Genomic DNA, 13,897 nt, shown 5'->3' with positions numbered 1-13,897 from the left:
GCAGTCAGATGCATAGGAGAACTATGTCAGAATAACCTGTAAAGAAAAGAATATTAAGGAGAAAGCAGCAATGGACAGTGTCAAAGGCTGATGTGTGGAGATGGATGAGGAATGAGAAAAGGCTTTTGATTTTGGCAATCAGGAGATCATGGAGAACTTTGGAGAGAACAGTTTCAGCTTGAATAACAAGGTCAGAAGGCAAATTAGAGAGTTCAGGGGAGAGAGAGAGAGAGAGAGAGAGAGAGAGAGAGAGAGAGAGAGAGAGAGAGAGAGAAGGAATTAGAGACACTGATTTAAGGAAGCCTTATCAAGAATCCAAACCATAAAAGGGAGGAGAATTAGGAAGACAGGCAGCAGGAAAGGATTGATCAAGTGAGATCTTTTTGAGAATGGGGGAGATTCGGGAATGTTCTGTAGGCAGCAGAGAAATAACCAGTAGAACAGTAGAGACTATAGATTAGTGAGTGGGTAGGGATGACAGAGGGGTCAATCTGATGGAACAGGAATAAATAAAAATAGAATATTCTTTTTAATCCCTTTAATGCACCTTATTCTCAATTCAACATAAAGCTCAGGTCCCCAGCTGGTTTATGCTGACAAATCCAAAATTGGGGAATTTAAACGTCAGTATTTTAAATGTTCCCCTTCCAGATTTTGCCCTCCATCTGTTCCCAGTCTCACTGCTAGCCTACAAGTAAGCAGAATGAGCACAGATTCGAATGGCCACCCAGATTTTAATACATTGTCACATACACTGAGAAACGTTTGAAATAAGGCTATTTACAGAACTACCAGTTTTTTTAAATGGTCACAATATGTCTCCACAAGAGGAGAGAGGGGAGGCAGGAGAAGCATAGTTGACTTCCCCTCTATCCAGCTCTTATTTTTTGGTCATTTCAGTCATATCCAACTCTGTGACTCCATTTGCAGTTCTTGACATGTGTATGAGAATGGTTTGCCATTTCCTCCTCCAGTTCATTTCTCATCAGGGAACTGGGTAAAGCAAGGGAGGAAAGGGGTTGAATAAGGGGAGAGCCGATGTCAGTTCCTCAGGAGAGCTCAGGGGATATGTTTCCAAGGTGGTCTCACTAACAGTTTCCTTCCTCATATCCCTTGCTTGGTTTCCACCTCTCTAACCCAAAGGGCCTTTTCAAAAATCAGTGACCCTTTCAAGGTCAAGATCCAAGAAACTCTGGTAAAGTCTGGTAAAGTTCAAAATATCCCCCAAGCTTGGAGAAGCAAAATTGTTTAGGAAAGAAGAGCTGTGTGGATGTATCTGAAACAGCACCAGCCAGTTACTCAGCAGCAATGGGATATTCCTGGGATGCACAGAATGAGGAGAGAATTTTTGAGCCTTGAGAATGATAAGCTGAACAGCAATTGAACGGCCCATTGTGGGATACCATCTGTCGAGTAGGAATGTTTGGGGGCTTGACATTTAAAAATTTTGTCTGAGTGGGGCAGCTAGGTGGCACAGTGGATAAAGCACTGGCTCTGGATTCAGGAGGACCCGAGTTCAAATCTGGCCTCAGACACTTGACACTTACTAGCTGTGTGACCCTGGGCAAGTCACTTAACCCCCATTGCCCCACAAAAAAAAATTGTCTGAAATTAAAAACAACTATGGGTTATTTCCACATATAGAGAATAGAAAACTGACTGTACATGAAATACAGTCTCCATCATGTTCAGCATATTCCTTTACAAAGCAGATAATTAATTCAAAATATTAGTTCCACAGTTGTCCTGCTTGTCAGTGTTTCCATCTGTTTGAACTTCCTTCTGTTCTCTTCTGTAAACTCTTTCTAACGCTCCATTGATTCTCTTACCAGTTTGTTTCCCCCCTTCTCCACGCTCATTATTTCCTTGCCCCTCATAATGTTTTTGGGGGTCTTGGGGGGGGAGTCATATTTATTGAATGATGTAATACAATCTGGAATTCCAAAAAAAAAAAAAAGATTTACTTTTTGAACATCTCATTATTTTTTTAACCACTAGGTTTGGTCACAGCCCAAAGTTATTCTGGTTATATATTCTTCACCCTTTCACAAAGACCTCTGCCATGGTATATCAACTGTTCGGTTATAGATCTTTTTGTTCTTCTATTCATTTGTCCCACTTAGGTTAGGGATAAGGGTTAGCCTACTGGCTCCCCTTCTGCACAATCTGAGCAAATCGGCTTGTGATGGTAAGAATAGTATCAATGAATCGGTCTACACAACTGGCAAGGCAATTTTCAGTTCGAGAATCTAGACAGATTCCTGGTTTTTCAATGCATTTATCCCAGCACAAATCCATGAAGTGGTGTACCTGTGCAGTGAACTGCATCTTCTGCTGTTCTGCAGCCACCAAACACTGAAGTTCAGCCTCATCGGCCTCCACCAATTCCACCATGTCTGCCCCTCCAGTGGGAGTCCCACTTCCTCATCTACCAGGTTGTGCTGACACCAGCCACCCCTCATAATGTTTTTAAAATTCTCTTATAATAAAAAATTATCAAGGAAAACAAATCCACATATTACATAAAAATGTATGTTTCATTCTTCACCTCTAGTCCATTATCTCTTTGTCGAAAGATAGGAAGCAGTTTTCATTTTCAGTCCTGAAAATGGTCACAGTTAGATACTGCTCTTTACAGAATTCTTAAATCTTAGGACAAGCTTAGTGACCTTTGCTAAAAGGCTATACCACAACACAGCTTTCATGTCCTGAAACTGAGCTCAGTTGGCCAATAAGAAAGCTGATCACCTAAAGGACTATATCTCTGACCAGTGACCATGCTTTCTATCTGTAGCCCAGTGACATCTTTGGACATCTTGCCACTCACTTTGCCCTGCCTGTTTTCCTCTAGGCTGAGCCCTTTTGGTAGACCTCTAAAAGGTGGGCTACATACAAATTGTTTATTTCCTATTCCATGGCACTTGGATATTTCTTCTTTGAAGAGTCCAACTGCATGTGATACAGAAGAGGCACAAAATCCCCAATATGCAGAAACCCACAAAAAGCACAATCTACAAACCTTGCCTAGGGCACACAAATGCATCATCATGGCCCCATTACTATTTCCCAACTCTGTGGACATTATTAGAAATCAGTCCCCTTCCCAGCATCCTGATGTTCACAGAGCAAATAGTTCTTTTCCTCCTGATGGTAGTTGAATCCAGATGTGTTCAGTAAGGAATGAAGATATCAGCTATTCCAGTTGCAAACCCTGAAAAACAAGACTTTTTTAAAAAAAAAAAAAAAAGCTTTTTCAAAACCCTTCTCTATTTTTAATGTGGATTTCTTATCACAATCCATGAAATAGCAGGTTTACAACATTTGAGTTATTGCAAAATATACACTTTTTAAAAAAACTCAAAAACAACCCTAATCTCTCTCTCTCCTACATTTTCTTATTCACTTTTCCCTTTTGCTTATATGAAAGGTGGATCTTTAGTTAATTTTTGGTTCTCAGATAGGGAATTGAGTGCTTGATCTAGTCTCAGGAAAATCTGGGTTCAAATACTACCTGAGATTTAAAAAAAAAAAAAAACCCTTCTGGCTGTTGAACTTTAAGCAAGTGTTTGAGCCTCAGGCTATTATCTTTTTTCTTATTCTTTTCTTTTTTTTTTTCCTGTGAGGCAATCAGGGTTAAGTCACTTTCGCAGGGTCACAGACCTAGAATCTAGTGTTTGAGGTTGGATTTGAACTCAGGTCATCCCGACTATCCACTGTGCCACATAGTTGCCCGAACCTCAGGACATTCTGTCCATTTATAGGTCAAAGATCATAGCATTTTAAAACTGGAAGGGAAACTTTAAGATCATTTATACCAATACCCTCACTTTACAAATGAGAAAATTGAGGCCCAATTAATTGACTTGCTCAAGGTAACACAGATAATAAGTAACAGAATTGAGATTTTATTGCAAGTCTTTTGGATTCCTAATGCATTGCTCTTCCCACTACCTCACACAGCTGGCATAGTACATGGGAAAGAACACTAGCTTTCAAATAAAAAATCTGGATTCAAATCCTAATTCTGTTACTACTACCTATGTGACCTTGGACAACTTATCTGGGCCTTGGTACCCTCATTTAGAAAACCAGAGTGGGGAGGGGAAGGTCTGCAGGGAGAGAGAAGGAATTTAGTCAGGGGTATGCCGGGGTCTGCTTGAACCAGCTCTGAGCCAAATGTTAAATTCCCACCTTGAGAATTTCTACCTCTCCCCCGCCCCCAAAAATGTGACAAATGCTACAAATCAGGGTTTGATTTATTGGAGAAAATATTAATAATTTAGATAGAAATTTAAAAGTACATTGTGAACATTTGATGGTAGGGTGTGGGTTTTGTTTTGTTATTTTTGGAAAGCTGATTGTTAAATATTTACCAGCACGATCTTGGATTTAGTCTAAATAACCTCTAAAATTCCTTTCAACTTTGAATCTATGATCCTCTTTCACTATAGCATATTTCTAATTACATTTATTCCAACCATAAAATTCTAGGAAGCACTGGACCAGACCTCCATTCAGCTAATTTGCTATGTGGTCTTAAACAAGCACTTCATCTATCTGGGCCTTACTTAGTCTTTGTCAAATTAGGGGGCTTGAACTAGGTGATCTCAAGGATCCCTTAAAATGTTAACATCCAGTGTTTCTGTGATCCTAGCTCAGTGGTTGACCCAGTGACAAGTTTCCAAGTTTCTAAAACGTTCACCTTCTAAAATCATATCCTATGAATGTATGAAACTTCAGCTTTCCACTTAGTAATTTGATTGTAAACTCCTTGAGGAGAGGAGACATAGTGGCCCCCTGTGTTTTGTGCCTCATTCAGGCTACTGTTGTATACAGTTAGATCTTTGGTAATCGGTTTCGTTTTGTTTTTTTTCTGACAACAACCATGTAATACATAAAACCTTATACTTAGACTTGGGCCCGTTCAAAGCACAGCTGAGAATAATTGACATAGAGCTACCAGCAAGCTTGCACTGGCCCAACTCAGAGTGTGGCTAAAAGGGGGGGGGGGATTACCATTTTGCACAGCTGCCCATCCGCCACCTTTCCTACAAGCACTCAAGTCACTATTAAAAAACCCACCACTGCACAGCCACCAAGAATCTGGACCTGGTCAGCAGGTTGATACATTATTTGCTGTTTACAGGATTTGCAACTGAAAGTAACTTTGGAGCTCATCTTGCTTAGCACCCTCACCACTACCCACTTGCACCCCACCCCCACCATTTTACAGGTAAGAAACCCCAAAAGCTCAGAGAGGCGAATTGATTTCCTAGAATTCACACAGACAAGGAAGAGCAAAGCCGGGAATACAGCACCTTCTTTTCGCACTGCCTCCGCGTGCCCTCCCTGTCCCAACCTGTTAAAAAGTGCTATTGTATAGAGTTCTTCCATTCGTTTGTCCTTGCCCAGGCATCATGCTCTGCGGGGAACACCCCCTTGTTTATGTCCCCAGACAAAAGCTTAGGTTATGATTACTCTCTCAGACAACCCAGCCCTGGCACAAGCCCGTTAGAGATGTTCACTGCTGAACTATCAGCATGATTATTTTCGTTTCTAGCCCATCTTTTCTGCGTATTATGCAGGGTAAGGATGGACTCTGACAAACAATGCTATAAAATACGAATTAATACTCTGATGAGCCCAATTTTATGACAGGCATGTTAAATGTGATTAAAACTGTACAGCATTCCCCACATACCCATCTGCTGCTTTTGAGGTGCTCCCAGCTGTTCTGATTTCCTACATTACGGTTTCTTGTCAGTTACTTCCAATGCATCAAAGTCTCGCACATATTCTTGGCCCTCCCCTTCCATTCCAGCTTGGCCTTGGCTGGATTTTCTAAAGCTGAAAAGCCGGGTGCCTCTGGCTACTGGGGCTGCAGAGGCATGTGTGGTTTATATTGCTGCTTCACAAAAGCTCAGCTCATTAGCAGCTAAAATTAATCTCCTGGTTCCTTCTCTGTCATTACTCCACCACCTGCAGCTCATCGAAGCTTTTTTTTTTCTCCCATAGGATGAGGAAAAAGGACTCAGGGAAAAATCATTTTAGCCACTATAGGGAGCAGGGTCTGCTAATCCCACGAGCTTCTGTAACCTATGCAACCTCCTCACCTTCCCACCCCCAACCCACCCCTAGCCGACCTACCTAGGAGCTGTGGGTCTGTAGCCCCTCCTCCTTCACCCTCCGCTTCCAGACATTGCTGATTTCACCAAAAAAGGTTTATGGAGGAGTGCTTCTGGAAACCTCAGAAGCTCCTTAAAAGACTGTATTTACAAATCAATTAATCATCAAATATTTATTAAGTGCCTGTTGTGTGTCAGGTGCTGTGCAAGGTGCTGAGACTACAAAGACAAAAATGAAACAGCCCCAGCCCTCAAGCCTATTGGGAGAGACAGCCTTGCACACATATGAAAATATACAATCAATAGAAAGGAAAGGTGGGGGTGGGGTGGGGGAGGCACTATCAGCTGGGAGAATCAGTAATGGATTCATGGAGGAGGTGGCATTTGATACCCCCTTACAGTAAAAACCCTCCAAATATCCTGAGGCAGCTACTTGTGAAAGATTAATTACTTAACTGGTTGAGGGTTCATTAAGAGAGGCAGATTGGCACAGTGGATAAAGTGCTATACTTAGAGTTAAGAAGATTTAGGCTTGAATTCTACTTCATATACTTACAAGTTGTGAGACACTGGGCAAGTTACTTAACCTCTCAGCCTCAGTGTCCTCATCTGTAAAATGGGGATAATAAAAGTGCCTGCCTCACAAGGGTTGCTATGATGCTTAACCTAGAATATGAAAAAATATCATCAAAACTATTTACAACCAGTTTAAGAATAAAAGTTGATAGATGGAGCCAATAAGGCACACTAGATCCTGAAGCAATCAAACATAATAGCATTTGGTTGGATAAACCCAAGGACCCTAACTATTGGGATTTAATAAGAACTGTGAGAAAACTTGAAATGTCTGGCAGAAATAGGTTTAGACCAACATCTCACATTATATAACACAACAAGCTCCAAATGGTTACATGACATAAATATAAAAAGTCATATCATAAACAAATTAGAGAAAGGAAGAAGCCTACAACTATGGCTAAAGAGAAAATTCTTAACTAATAATAAGGGATTTGGATGATCGTAAAAGATAAAATGGATAATTTCGATTACATCCAAATGAAAAGCTTTTCTTACTAGCTGTGTGACCCTGGGCAAGTCGCTTAACCCTTATTGCCCCACAAAAAAGAAAAGCTTTTGCACAAGCAAAACAAATATAGGTAGTATTAGAAAGGAAGTGGTTATCTGGGGGGGGGGGGGTTACCTTGACAGCAAATTTCTGATGAAAGATTTATATCCAAAATATATAGGGAAGTATTCTCAATAAATAAATGGTCAAAGAATGTTAAGAATTATAAGCTATTGATAGCCACATGGGAACAAATAAAACAATGTTCCAAATTACTAATATTAAGAGCAATGCACATAAAATAAAGTGTGAGGTTCCATCTCATATCCACTAGATTGGGAACAAAAACCAAAAGAGGAAAATGACAAGTTTTAGAAGTGCCATGGGAGGACAGGTCGCTAATGTTCTTCAAAAGAATTGTGAATTGGTCCTATATTATGGAAAACTGCTTGGAACAATACCCCAGAGGCCATGAAACTATGCATTCCCTTTAAAAGGACTCAGCAATACTACTACTAAGCACATGCCTTAAAAACACAGAGAAAAGACTCATATGTACCAAAATACTTATAGTACCAATTTTTGTTTTAGCAAAGAATTGGAAATTAAATGGATGCTCACTACTTGAAGAATGACTGTACAAACTGTGGTATGTAAATTAACAGAATACTATTGTAAGAAATGAGGAATATAGTGGTTTCCAAAAAATTTGGAGAAACTTGGATGGATTGATACAGGATGCCATGAGCAGAACCAGATGACCACAATCATGTAAAGGCAAGCAACTTTCAAATACCTCCAAACTTTAACAGATGCAGTTTTCAATCACCAATTCAGAAAATTCCTGGAGAAATGTTTCCCATCTCTTGGTAGAAAGCTCCAATGGAAGCCAACAATGATACCTGGGTTCATTGTCAAGATCCTCAATATGAAGCCAGATTCTGCTCAGAAATCTTGGTGTTCAAGGGATTCGCAAGTTTGTGAATAAATGCATTGATTTATTTTGTTTGACTAATACAGCCTACAATGAAGGACTTCTTTTTGGTGGTGGTGGGGTAATTAATGAGTAGTGACATTGATGCAAAAATAAAAGGAGAAAAAAGAGTATCAGTGAAAGATTCAAAATACACTGAGAAAGAAAAGATGATTTATTAGTCAAAAAATTATAGCAGCTCTTTCTGTGACGGCAAAGAATTGGATACTGAAAGGATGTCCATCAATTAGGAAATGGATGAACAACTTGTGGTATAAAATTCTGATGAGTCACTGCTGTTCTATAAGCAATGATTAGGAGGGTTTCAGAAAATCCTGGAAAGACTTACATGAACTGATACAAAGTAAAATAAGCAGAACTAGGAGAACAAGGTGCACATAGTGACAGCAATACTGCAATAATGATCAACTGTGAAAGATTTTACTACTCTGATTGATAATGATCTAAGACAATTCCAAAGGACCCATGATGAAAAAAGCTATCCACCTCTAGGAGAACTGAAGAACTCTTGAGTACAGATTGAAACATACTTTTTTGTTTACTTTCTTAATTTTTCTTGGTTTTATTTTTTGCTTTTTTCCCCCAACATGGCTAATATGGAAATGTGTCTTTCATGATTTCACATGTATAAAAAGCTTTTTGAGTCTTGCTTTTTGTTCTTACTTGCCTTTTCAATGAGTAGGGGAGTGGTAGGAGTAAGGGAGAAAATTTGAAACTCTGATTCTAAAAGAATGAATGTTAAAAATAAAAAAGGAAAGAAAAATACACTGAGAGCAAAAGCACAAAAAGAGACAGACAAAATATAGTTTTGTTGCTACCATATTAAATTTAATATATTCTTTAAAACTGCACATAATAGAAATCGATGGTTTTGAGCACAATACTCATAGAGAGAGCGAGAAAGAGAGAGAGAGAGAAATGTTCATGTTGTTTGATGTTTTAAGTTCTTAATCAAAAAGAAAAAAATTTAAGTGTAAGATCTATATATACTGTGTTACTTAAAGCATGCCAGCAATACTCCCACACCTAGAATATTTCCCCTTCTGCTTGTTGAAGTATCTGAAATTATACCATTAGAGACTTTTGTATTACCAACCTTATAGCATTTTTACATCTTTGAAAATGTAAATAACATCTCCAACATCAAAATTCTACCTTCTTTCAAGGCCCAGTTCAAATGCTACACTCGGGGGTCTATATTCCACCTACAATGAGCAGGTAAGTGAAAGGGAAGATGTATATCCATAGGAAAAAAAAAAAAACCTTTCCTGTCTTTGGATTTTGCCTGTCTCTCTGTACCCCTTGACAATTAATGGCCCATTTTCTGACTATATCTTCCTTTCCTGCACTTCCCAGTAGACAGAGTCAGCCTCAGGACTAGGGAAACTGGATTCAAATCCTTCAGGTGCTACAATGGAAATTATCTATTTCAATCCTTCATTTTACAGATGAAGAAACTAAGGCCCAGAGAGGTCTTGACAATTTGCTTGAGGATACACAGACAGCACGTAGCAGAACCAGAGTTCTTACCCAAGGTCTTCTGACTCCAAATGCAGTGTTCTATCTCCTATACTCTGTTTCCTCAAATGGGAAAGATTCAGAGTATGAAAGCAACACACTGCATGCCTGTCATCAGGGGACAAGACTACTTAAGTGTAGAAGGACACATCACCAGAGCATTGCCCATAAAGGAATGAATATTTTCTGCCAAGGCAACTAATAAAGCTTTCTATTAAGGCATGAGAGGCAGTAACAATCTGCATTGGTGGAGGGAGGGCTCATACTGATAAAAATCATAGATCCAAAGTGCTTTTACATAGATGATCCCATTAAATACTCACAACAACCTAGAGACATTGGCAAAGAAGAAGTCACTATCCTCATATTATGGATCAATCAGCCAATAATTTTTTTAGTAGATTGAACAAATTTTTATGCTCAAATTAAGTGATATATCTAAGATGGAGCTAAGATTAGAATCCATTCCTTTTTTCTTTTTTAAAACCCATCCTTTAATTAGAATTGACTAATTAAAGAAGACATAGAATTGGCTCTGTTTGAACATAACAGACACTTGCTAGTTCCCTTCACAGGAACCCATAAAGTACAAACTAATTCATTACTGACCAGCTTAAAACTGTACTAAAACTTTTAGAACACCCTGCCTTTATTTGTGAACATATGTGTTCCTGAGGGCAGATACTGTGGTTAGGTTTGGTTTGGTTTGGTTTCTTGATACCACCATATCACCTAGCATGGGACCAAACATGGGGCCTGGCCTGTAACTGTATCTTTTCTTTCTTTTCTTTTTTTTTTTTTCCTTTTTGTGAGGCAATTGGGGTTAAGTGACTAGCCCAAGGTCACACAGCTAGTAAGTGTTATGTATCTGAGGTCGGATTTGAACTCAGGTCCTCCTGACTCCAGGGTCGGTGCTCTATCCACTGCACCACCCAGCTGTCCCCAGTAACTGGATTTTAATACATTCTTTTGATTAATCAATTATCACCCTCACAATGGAAAGGCAGCAGGAGAGTTCTGGATTTGGAATCCAGAGACCTGGTTTGAATTTCAGCTCTTGGAACATATGATAGAATACTATTGTGCCAAAAGAAATGATGAAAGGGATGATTTCAGAAAAACCTGGGAAGACTCATGTGAACTGAGGCAAAATGAAGTGAGCAGAAACCAAACAATGATTACACAGTAACAGCAATATTGCAAAGAAAATCAACTCTGAAAAACTATGACTAATCAATACAATGACCTGCAACAATTTCAAGGGACTCATGATGAAACATGATATCCACTTCTATAAAGAGAACTGATAGATTCAAAGGGCAGATTGAAGTATATTTTCTTCCATTTCTTGCTTTTTCTTGCCTTTTTCTCCCTTTGGAACATGGCTAATACAGAAATTTGTTTTGAATGTCTCTTGCCTTCTCAATAGATGGGAGAGAATGGAGGGAGAGGATGTGGAACTGAAAATAAAATAAAAAAGAATTAAGAACTAAAAAATAAATAATTTCAGCTGTTAGGTAGGATGAAAGGATCCTACATTTTGAGCTGTGAGGGGCTTTAGAGCTCAGTCCAATTAGTCAACATGCATCTATTAAATTCTTACTGCATGTCAAGCATTGTTTTAAGCACTGGGGATATGAATTAAAAAGCTCCCCTCCCCCAAAAAAGGGCCCTGCTCTCAAGGACTTTACATTCTAATGAGGAGTGTAATCCAGTCCCCCCATTTTACAGATGAGGAAACTGAAGTTGAGATGACCTGTGCAGGGTCACCAAAATAAAAGGCCAGGCTCTGATTCCAAATCTTTCCACAAAATGATAACTCTTGGCAAATCATTTCACTTCCCTGAACCCCAGTTTCTTCATCTGCCAGATGGAGGGAAAATAACACTTGTATCACCAACTTCACTGGATTGTTGTGAAGAAAGGATTTTGCCAATCCCTCCAAGCTGTAGAAATGTCAGCTATTTTATTGGCCAGGCATAGATGCTTGTGCTGGATATCTCAAACTGGTCCTTTGCTCTTGTTTGCTTACAAGTAATCTTCCTTTGGTGAACTCCTCCAAAATGAAAGAATAAAGAAAAGGAAGTACTTATCCAGTGTTTAATCCCATCAGCTAATTATGAGGCCTTGATTGTGGCTTTCCTAGAGTCTTTCAATGAAGTAGATAGATTTACATTGTTTGTATGTTTTGCTTGGATTATCACTGAATGTACCAGCCTGGTGGACTTTACTAGAGAAGATCAAGTAGAGAGAGAAAGGAGCCTCTGAGAGCTTCAATTTAAAAAAATTAAAAAAAAAAAAGGTGCTCCTTGTATTTTTGTTTATCTGTAACATATATAGCTGTTTGGAACAAAGCATTGCCCCCAAGACATCATTCCCAAAGAGGATTTAATAAACAACAGATTCTTGTTAAGGTATTAATTAAATATTTTAAACAGAATGTCTGGAGACTGGCAAGGGTTTTTGTTTGCGGAGAAGGGAATGTGGAAAGAGTCAGTTAAATGGGATCCATCTATATAAGGGATATGTTTCAAATGGGCCAGTCTTGGGAGAGACCTTTGTTTCTTCTCAGTGATATAGTGACTAGACCTATGATTTCACTGGTGTAGAGAACTCTCAGGTAAGGAAATTAGCTCTACCTATGCAGGATGGCACCTTCTCTGCAATTTATAATCTTTGAGAGTTTTCTGAGGTTAAGTAATTTGCCTAGGGTCATGTAACCAGGATGGGTCAGAGATAGGGCCTGAACCCAGGACTTCTTGGCTTTAGACCAGCTCTCTATCAACAATGCCATGATAACTTCAGTGTAAAAAACTATAAAAATTAGGGGCCAACTTGATGTCAAAAGTAGACCTCCCAAATGTTTTAAATAATGTTTTACTTGGATTCTTTCTATATAATTTGGACAGCCTCCCAGCTGGTAGTTTAACATGGAGAGTGCCCAGGGAGAGCCAGGCTTGGCTCAGATTGACCAAGATAAATCCTGGGAACTTTTCCCAGGGGAGTGGAGGAAGACTGGGGGAGGCAGGCAGGTGCTGAGGAATATACTGCCCTTTCCCCCACAACTCACTCTCCCTTCTCTACCTACAGAATCCTATCAAAACTATAAGATGATTTTATAAAAAATTCACACAGTAAGCATTCATACTACCTGGGCTCCCTTCACTTCTGGCTGTGTCTTTCACACTTCTAGTATGTATGTATGCCCACACTGACAAAAAGTTGGTCTGAGGCTGAGATTTCAGAGAAGACTAATGAGTGGCCGTGGTAGATGATTTATGTAACTGATATAAGCTGAAGATGGAGTTTCTATTCAGAAAAAAATATATAAATGTATATAATATAAGGTGGGGCTCATTAGCCTTGGCAGGCAACCCACCTAGGGGAAGGAACCCTGATTTTAAACCTCCCCTGCCTTGCGGCTATACCCACATATGGGAAAGGCTTCAGGAGTTAACGCCGCCGAGGAAAAATCAGGAGTGGGAGTCCCTTAGGCAGTTGGATGTTGGACATCACATCCCTCTGGCAACTCCTGCGGCAGCACTGGTCCCAAACTGTATTGGCTCTGCCTCTCCTTTGGATCCACCAATGTCGCAGAGAGGGGAAACCTGCTGCATGGGCAACAGCTTGTTTTCCATATTGATCCACCCAGGCCAGCGCCCCGGAGAGGACACTCCAGCTACTCCTCATGGGGTAGATACAACATGGGATGCAGCAGTTACAAGTTATAAGTCACTCAGGAGCTGCAGCTCCCATGTCGGACTGCACACTGTGGCCTGTGGCTCTTCAAGGCGCTGATCCATAGTCGTCCACGACTGGTAGAGGCCTACTACCATATGTGTGCATACGTATATATAGTGTGTATATATGTGTATATATGCATATATATATACAGACAGACAAATATTATATACAGGGTGTCCCAAAGTCTTAGAACAATTTTAAGCTTTAATAGCCAGTATGTCTAAGAGATGGGACTTAAACAGGTCACCCTAATTTTACTAGGTTGGCTTTCTATTCACCAATCCACTGTCTGTCATTCTGTCTCTGTCTCTGTCTCTCTGTCTCTCTCTCTTCCCATCTATCTACACATATATGCGTGTATTTGGAAGAGGAAAGGATGAGACGGTAGCAGTGGAGGAGATTAGGAATTGTCTCATGTAGGAAAATGATAGTAGTTGAGCTGAACTTTGA

General features: G+C 39.7%; 1 protein-coding gene across 2 annotated transcripts; it reads right to left on the bottom strand.

Moving 5' to 3' along the window:
* Positions 1 to 800: 800 nt before the first annotated feature.
* Positions 801 to 6,038, bottom strand: LOC122735645 (mitochondrial import inner membrane translocase subunit Tim8 B-like). 2 transcript variants are annotated; one of them, XR_006354139.1, is made up of 3 exons: positions 5,702 to 6,038; positions 3,020 to 3,211; positions 801 to 1,933 (listed from the first exon to the last, which is right to left on the bottom strand). XR_006354139.1 is itself a non-coding variant. In XM_043977358.1 (2 exons), the coding sequence occupies exon 2, from the start codon at positions 2,392 to 2,394 to the stop codon at positions 2,143 to 2,145; it is 252 nt and encodes an 83-aa protein (XP_043833293.1). In that variant the 5' UTR covers positions 2,395 to 3,211; positions 5,702 to 6,038; the 3' UTR covers positions 801 to 2,142. The 2 variants fall into 2 exon arrangements, 1 of the variants encoding a protein (XP_043833293.1); XM_043977358.1 differs by having other exon boundaries at positions 801 to 3,211.
* Between the last annotated feature and the right edge of the window lie 7,859 nt (positions 6,039 to 13,897).

The sequence above is a fragment of the Dromiciops gliroides genome, chromosome 1 (assembly GCF_019393635.1).
Source record: "Dromiciops gliroides isolate mDroGli1 chromosome 1, mDroGli1.pri, whole genome shotgun sequence".
Taxonomy (NCBI): Eukaryota; Metazoa; Chordata; class Mammalia; order Microbiotheria; family Microbiotheriidae; genus Dromiciops; species Dromiciops gliroides.
The sequence above is the reverse complement of the archived record's forward strand: the minus strand, read 5'-3'. Positions and strand labels throughout refer to the sequence as shown.